The sequence below is a fragment of the Adiantum capillus-veneris genome, chromosome 6 (assembly GCF_014529385.1).
Source record: "Adiantum capillus-veneris isolate H3 chromosome 6, ASM1452938v2, whole genome shotgun sequence".
NCBI classification, from domain to species: Eukaryota; Viridiplantae; Streptophyta; class Polypodiopsida; order Polypodiales; family Pteridaceae; genus Adiantum; species Adiantum capillus-veneris.
The window spans coordinates 1133452-1140312 of NC_140936.1; the positions used below are offsets into that span (position 1 = coordinate 1133452).

Here is a 6861-nt window from a genome sequence, read left to right on the forward strand (position 1 = left end):
GGTTTACTATGAGGGAGAAGAAGATGGAAGTCATGTGATGGTCATGTTCTTTCCAACCTCTGAGCTATGAAATTATTATGTCTAAGTCATGTCAATTTTCATTCATATTCTTGAGGCATGTCATATTCCCTCCAAGTCCTCTTATAGTCAAAGGCTCAAGCCTTTGACTATAAGAGGACTTGGAGGGAATATGACATGCCTCAAGATTATTATGTCAAATGAAAATTGACATGACTTTGACATAATAATCTTGAGGCATGTCATATTCCCTCCAAGTCCTCTTATAGTCAAAGGCTTGAATGAATCAAATTTCTACTACATCCATCACCGGTTCATAAAAGTGAGTTTTATTGCCTCTCTCAGCATTGGTTTGACCACCTATGAGATGAACAGAGAACCTAAATTGAATGGTTTGCCCTCGATAAAGTAGCTCTAACCTCATTGGCATATATTTTCATATGTAATTATAATTAGCTTATCACTACAAGCTCTCTCTTGTATATATAGATCCTCACTCTACTCTCATCACACTGTACTACTCTTATATCATGCACAATATTTACAATCCGTGCACTTTGTTTCTCTTCATCCTCTGCTACTCTTTAGTAGAATGAAAAAGTGTTTACTATGGCTTTACTTTTGTTCACGACTCTTCAAAGGTGGGATTCTTGCAATTGTGAACATATTTGAGCTTGCAAGTCTCAGTTGCATATTCCAATTCCTGTTCTGTGATGCATCCAAGAATACATAGAAATTGTGACATCCACACAATAAAGAGGGTAAGAAAAACCCAGATCAACATTTGTACAGCTTCTCTCACCCCACCCAAAAGAATGGAAAACATAGCTTAGTTGTCTCAAACGTCTGATCATGAATGAACAGTTTTCCTGCAATAGGAAACCCAACAGATAAGCAGCCTCTATGACATTGTCACCTTAGGAGGAAGAAAAGCTACTGCATTCTTGTCACCTTAGGAGGAAGAACTTACACACAACCTCCAGTTAACCATACCACTACTACTGCATTGTGTCCAGTTACACACCCAACCTTAATCCACCACAAGGACAAAATGGGAGTAATTAGAAACCCAACAAATAATTCCTTGAATGAATTGCTACATGAGAGCTTGAACTGGTTATGCTCATTAACCACTGAAAATAAGGATCCACAGCTGCTGACGCTTGAGAATAGGGATTCTCTTTGAAGGAACATCATCATAAAGAATCTGATTTGCCATCAACAGACCCTTTTTCCGAATCCTAGAAACAATCAGACACATACCATAAGCATTTCTTGAAGTCAGCAATCTAAAGTTATGCGCAGAATTGCTTGTGCAACATGTGACTGCAACTCTGTATTGCAGAAGTCGTCCCAACTTTTTTGACTGGGGGCACCTTCGGACAACGACTCGTGTGAACAGGAAGAAGAATAAGCAGCATGAACTTCAGCCACGAGTCTTCGTGCAGACTCTCGAGCCTCTGGAAGCTGATCGTTCAACTGAGATGCAGCAATCTGCAAGAGAGTCTGCACACCAAAACTCTTGATGCCTCCTGAGCCCTGCAAAAGTTGAAAATAAGCAAGAGCCTAGGTGTATGTAACACACTAAAAGAGATACAATCAACTAACCACTTGTATTTTCCTGAAACTTACAAGCTTTGATACGGCTCTGCATACACAAGAAGCTGCTTTTGCACGAACCCTTGGGTTTCGATGTGTCACATATGGTTGCAATTGCTCCAACAGCGGGGCAGGCGCTAACTGATCAGTCATCACCTGAAGAGATCTTTCTGCTTCCTCACAAACAAACTTCTTGTCTTGGGATGCTTTTAACAAAAGCTGTAATAACTGCACATGAAGGACCTTTTAGCATAGAGTGCCGCAAATCATTGCAGCTGTATAATAGAAAACCGCCAGTTACCAGTTGCTCAAGCATTGCCAAAATGTCTACTGGGTAGGATTTAAGTAAATCTGCAGAAGCCATAATAGCAGTTTTGCAAAGTGCACTCCTAGGGTTTTTCATCGCTTTGATTAAAAGTGGGACTGCTTGCTCCCTGCATGTAAAAACACATGAGAGGGGTAGCAGATAGAAACAGTACTTTGTGAAAGCAGTTAGAAAAGGTTTGTAGAGTTACAAAAGTGGCATAAGCGCAGCTGAATGGTAGATGGCCAATTGTCGCATGATGTTAATGGCTTCACAAACTTTTACCCAGTCCTTTGAATCAAGCCTTTGCAGCAGAGACTGAAGTATGAATTTATGTGAGTATTCTCCACACATTCATCCTTTGCCACAGAGAAAACAAAGAGAAAAAAACAAACAACAGAAAAAAAATATATATATCCTCTTTACCATATGGACTCGCTGCTCCCTTGGTTCAACACAAAGAAGACAAGCAAGAAGGCAGAAGGCAACGGTGACTCACCCACAGCTTAAGTCTTGAAACGGCTGAAAAGATCACGATTCACAGAAAATACAAGCAAACAAAAATACAAAAAGTATAACCTATTAGGAAGGAAGCTAAACGCCTTTCAAAATGCACAGGAAAGCATGTAACACGAGAAACAGTTCGGAGATGTGCACAAAGAAAGAATATAGCTTATCCATCTACGGAACAGGAGCAAATGAACCAAAACTCATGTTTCCATGACGAAATTAGGTGAAAGATCGAGCAACTGCGAAAGTAAGACTTACACTGAGGTAATCATCAGGATTATCAAGATGCGGCAGGTTTTCTGAGAGAATGTACTCCACTTCGACGGAGGCATCTCCAGTTGGCACTCCAGCCTCAGCTGGCAATGGAGAGCTTCTGCAGGCCAAGCCATCTGTACATACTGGCGATGGGGAGCTTCTGCAGGTACGAGAGGGTGGGGGAAGCAAGCAGTTAGGGCTCCCGAGCAGGTCCACATTCTCGTCGTTAGTGCCGGAAGCTACAGAAGGCACCGCGGCGCGCCCTCCTCTCTTCATGCCTATCCTGCGTTCCCTAGAGCTGGCAGTGGAGTTGATGCTGCGCAGAGCCATGGAGAAGAGCTTCACCCCAAGGGTTTTCGAAGAAACACCGGAAAGCGGAGAACGCAACGTGAAGATGAAACAAGTATGTGAGCTCTCTCGCACCCACAGATGTCAGCTATAGAGAAGCTTCAACAAAATCGTCACTGCCGAATTCTTTCAATGGGGGCGTATAATCGCCTTTCCTAACGGTCATCTACTCTTTTCAGGTAAAGTTCCCACGCGTTCCAATCAACGTTAAAAAGGTCTCCCCCAACCTCGAGAGCCTAGAAGCCCTTGGGCAGATGGATGTAGCGCGCACATGAGACAGACGAATACCCGTTAGTTGGCAGCTTGAATGCAGCTCACCGAACAACAGTTTGCGCACATGTATTGGGAAACGTTGCGGTCGTTGCTTCTATTGCCTTGCTGACATATTGTGTGTAGGCTAGCCACGTTAACAACGTGCAGCTTTGCAAACCCTGTGCGTTGTGCAAAATTCTTCCCGCCACTCAAACGTCTCAAAGTTCACGTGAACGTGGTGAAGGGCGGCGGGGGGGGGTTCATTGCAGTGAGGCCGGTGAAGGAACCGTTTGTTTGCTACAGGGGCGTGGCGGGCATGGCTGATGTGGCAGCCCCTTTTTGACTGAACGTCCAGTTGAACGTCTCCATGTGCGCAGCACAGGAGTCTATTCGTCTCCCCAATCGGCCAAAAAGACCGCAGGGCCTGCCACTCTTTTTGCCTCGTCTCAAATATTCTCTCATTGTCCCAAACATAGTGGACCCCCCCCCCCCCCAAATCGCGTTCAGGTCTTCATTGCTGAGTTTATTGTGGCACAAAGACTATTGGAAGTCCTGCACGCAACTGAACTCGCAACTTTTCTCCTACAAAATCGCTTTCCCAGCTTTACAAACTCTACAACTTACCACATCAACAACCGCTAGGGAAACACACTACCATTGGAACTCTACAACTTGTTTAGAATTCACATTACTTGGTTGAAATCGGAAGAAAAACATGATTGACAGTCATTTACCAACTCAACATATTGCATGTAGCTTGTTTTAATTTAGTCCCATGGGTCATATTTGACCTTTGAGGAAGATAATGATCTCTCTCTCTCTCTCTCTCTCTCTCTCTCACACACACACACACACACACACACACAGGGTAGAGGGGCCAGAAAGTAGTAGGGATCCAATAGAAAGACACTTTTAAAAGATGATAGAAACCTTGTACAAGTATAAATGTGTGTCAATAAAAAAACATATTTTACAATGTGGAACCAAAAAAATAAGAGAATGACTCGCGTCTCTCAGCTGACTGCCATGACGCTCCCAAGTGGCCCTCGATTGGACGCAAAAAACATCCACGTCTACACATAACTCCTGTAGCCCCTTCTTCCATTAAGACTAGCACCTGCTCATCACACAACACACACATTCTCAGTAATCATGAGAGATGTCTATATTAAAGAAGAATGCAGGTAGTGAGTATGATCTCTATTAATCATGAAACATATAGCACAGTAACAAAAGCGACAGAACTAAAGCGGGAACTCAACCAATGGAATCAACCCATCTTGATTCACCTGGAAACAATATGATACACAGGATCAAAACTTCGCACGAAGGGATAAGATAATTCAAATCTCTTTGAGTACTCCAGCTCTTATGTTTCACTTCAATGCTACAAAAAATAAAACCGCCTTTCCCTCCACACATCCATCTACATTGCATCTTCAGCCAAAGCCACAAACATCTTACACATAACATACCATGGACATGCTATACTCTATCCATCTCTTCTCTTGCCCCATGCAAGTGTAAAGGTTTCTTATTACAGAGACACCCACAGCTTAAAGACCTATTGTGTATAGAGGTTTTGGTGCACAAAAACGGTGGTAGGGTCTGTTTTTGTGGCAGAGTGCATGTGCTGCCTACTTTTTTTTGCAATACTCGCAAGAAGAAAGCAACCATCGGCCCAAAGAATAGCACTTCAACCACTCATATTCTAAAATGATCAGCTAGTCAAACTAGCTCTTCACCCACCATGCTTCACAAACGATCAGCGAGCCCAATAAAGACAACAGAATACATTCCCAAGAAGAAATTTTCAGTCAAGGATTAGTCTTATCTTTTGGAAGATGTTTGGTGGACACAGCGGAATGTCACTCAAAAGGCGGATTTGTTGTACTCGAGCAATTTCTCAAAAGAAGAAGTGTCGTTCTGCTAATGATGATTCTCAATTGTAATATAATCTATCATTCCCTCTTAGTCTCTCTGAGCCTACAAACCATGTAAGTGGCCGAATGGCCGTGGAAAAGAGTCCCAAGCTCTTAAGTCAAAACCCTTAGTTTTGTAAAAAACACTATCATTATCTTTGGAAGTAATTGGACGTCGATTGAGAGCTGCCTTGTTGCTACAAACTGTAACCAATCTTTCTCTTGTCTGGAAATCAGAATTCGATTCCCAATTCTGTACTTATTCTCAATTCTGTTGTGGTTCACGACATCCTGTTTGTGAGCTAAATACATTTGATTTGAGATCTTAAATGGTTGTTTTTTTATGTTTTGACCTTTCAAGAGTGTTTCTATGCTTGAGGGGAACCTTTCGTGTAGTTCTGTGTTAGTTTTCTATTTTTTGGGATAGATCGTGATTTATGTACCTTCCCAAATGACTGCAGAACCTGGTAGGAGTATTCCCTCAGGTGTTATAATACCTCTCCTTAAGTTTCGTTGCATCTCGAATTCATTTGGATGCCGAAAAGGCGTGATGACCTAGAGCATTGAGATTGGACATACACTGATTTTCTGACTAGGAAGTGGTTGATTTGCTTTTGTAAAAGTATGAACAGTCCTTTAGGTTCACTTTGGTGAGGTTGACGATCTCATTAAGTCTCTGTTCCCCATCTCGAGTCACTTCCTTGCATATTGACATTATGTTAGTAACAAAAAGCTATGCTGCAGACGTCTGTCGCGGCGACCCACTAACATTGGCGCCGCTGCCGGAGAAGTCGATCCTTAGGTGGTGATGAGTGGCTTAGTTGTACACAAAATTATTTCTAAAGATTTTGACACCTATTCCGTTTACACTTACACAGTAAAGCAGCTAGACGTAGGTTTAGTGCTTAGTAGAGACTGGAGTCCAAGACCAACCAATGCTACTCCTTATGAGCAAAGAAAGTTGTGAGTGAATTACAAAAGAGTATTTTGTTCTTTGATTTTCCCATGCTTGGAAAGGATGGTTTCACCATATAGGTCGTTGTCATTTTTGTATTGTTAAATTCATTTATGTTTGTGCATTTACTTCAGTTTATACGAGTAGGTTAAGTAACAAATTCCACCATCAATTGGGGCCAAAAGAATCAAGGTATAAACTGTCCAAAACCTTATTTTGGTGCCAAAAGATCATAACTCTGAAAAGTTGTAAAATTGACGGTCAGAGCTTCAAAGTTGAACTAAACTCAACAAAACTTGTCAAAAGGGGATATACAAGCTTGCAGGAGACAAACTGTGCACATTTCTTCCAGTTTGTCTGCCCAACATGGATCATGATCCATGTACCTTTCATGCCAAGTGAGTAGAAATTGTCTCCTTTGCTTAGAACTCACTCTCAGACATCAGAATCTTGAGTTTGGTCAAAAATAGGGTGCTAATATTCAAATCAAGAAACTGGGTTAAGAAGAGCAAAGCTGTGAAAATTGAGAAAACTAAGAATTTATTTGTTCAAATCCAAAAAGGGGTGAGAATTGGGTTCAACTAAAAGCAGGGAACTAACAAGACAAAAATTCATGACCAAATGTTTCCAAACATGGATCGCGATCCATGTACCTGGTTGACAATTGTAAAGGAAAATTGATCAGTGCACTCTTGAGA

General features: G+C 41.9%; 1 protein-coding gene across 2 annotated transcripts; it reads right to left on the reverse strand.

Moving 5' to 3' along the window:
- Positions 1–750: 750 nt before the first annotated feature.
- Positions 751–3172, reverse strand: LOC147455045 (uncharacterized). Of its 2 annotated transcripts, XM_086515187.1 has the most exons (6): positions 2690–3172; positions 2133–2239; positions 1919–2051; positions 1651–1845; positions 1395–1557; positions 751–1259 (listed from the first exon to the last, which is right to left on the reverse strand). In XM_086515187.1, the coding sequence occupies exons 1-6, from the start codon at positions 3014–3016 to the stop codon at positions 1237–1239; spliced, it is 948 nt and encodes a 315-aa protein (XP_086371313.1). In that variant the 5' UTR covers positions 3017–3172; the 3' UTR covers positions 751–1236. The 2 variants fall into 2 exon arrangements, with proteins under 2 accessions (XP_086371313.1, XP_086371312.1); XM_086515186.1 differs by having other exon boundaries at positions 751–1557; positions 2690–3169.
- Positions 3173–6861: the final 3689 nt, after the last annotated feature.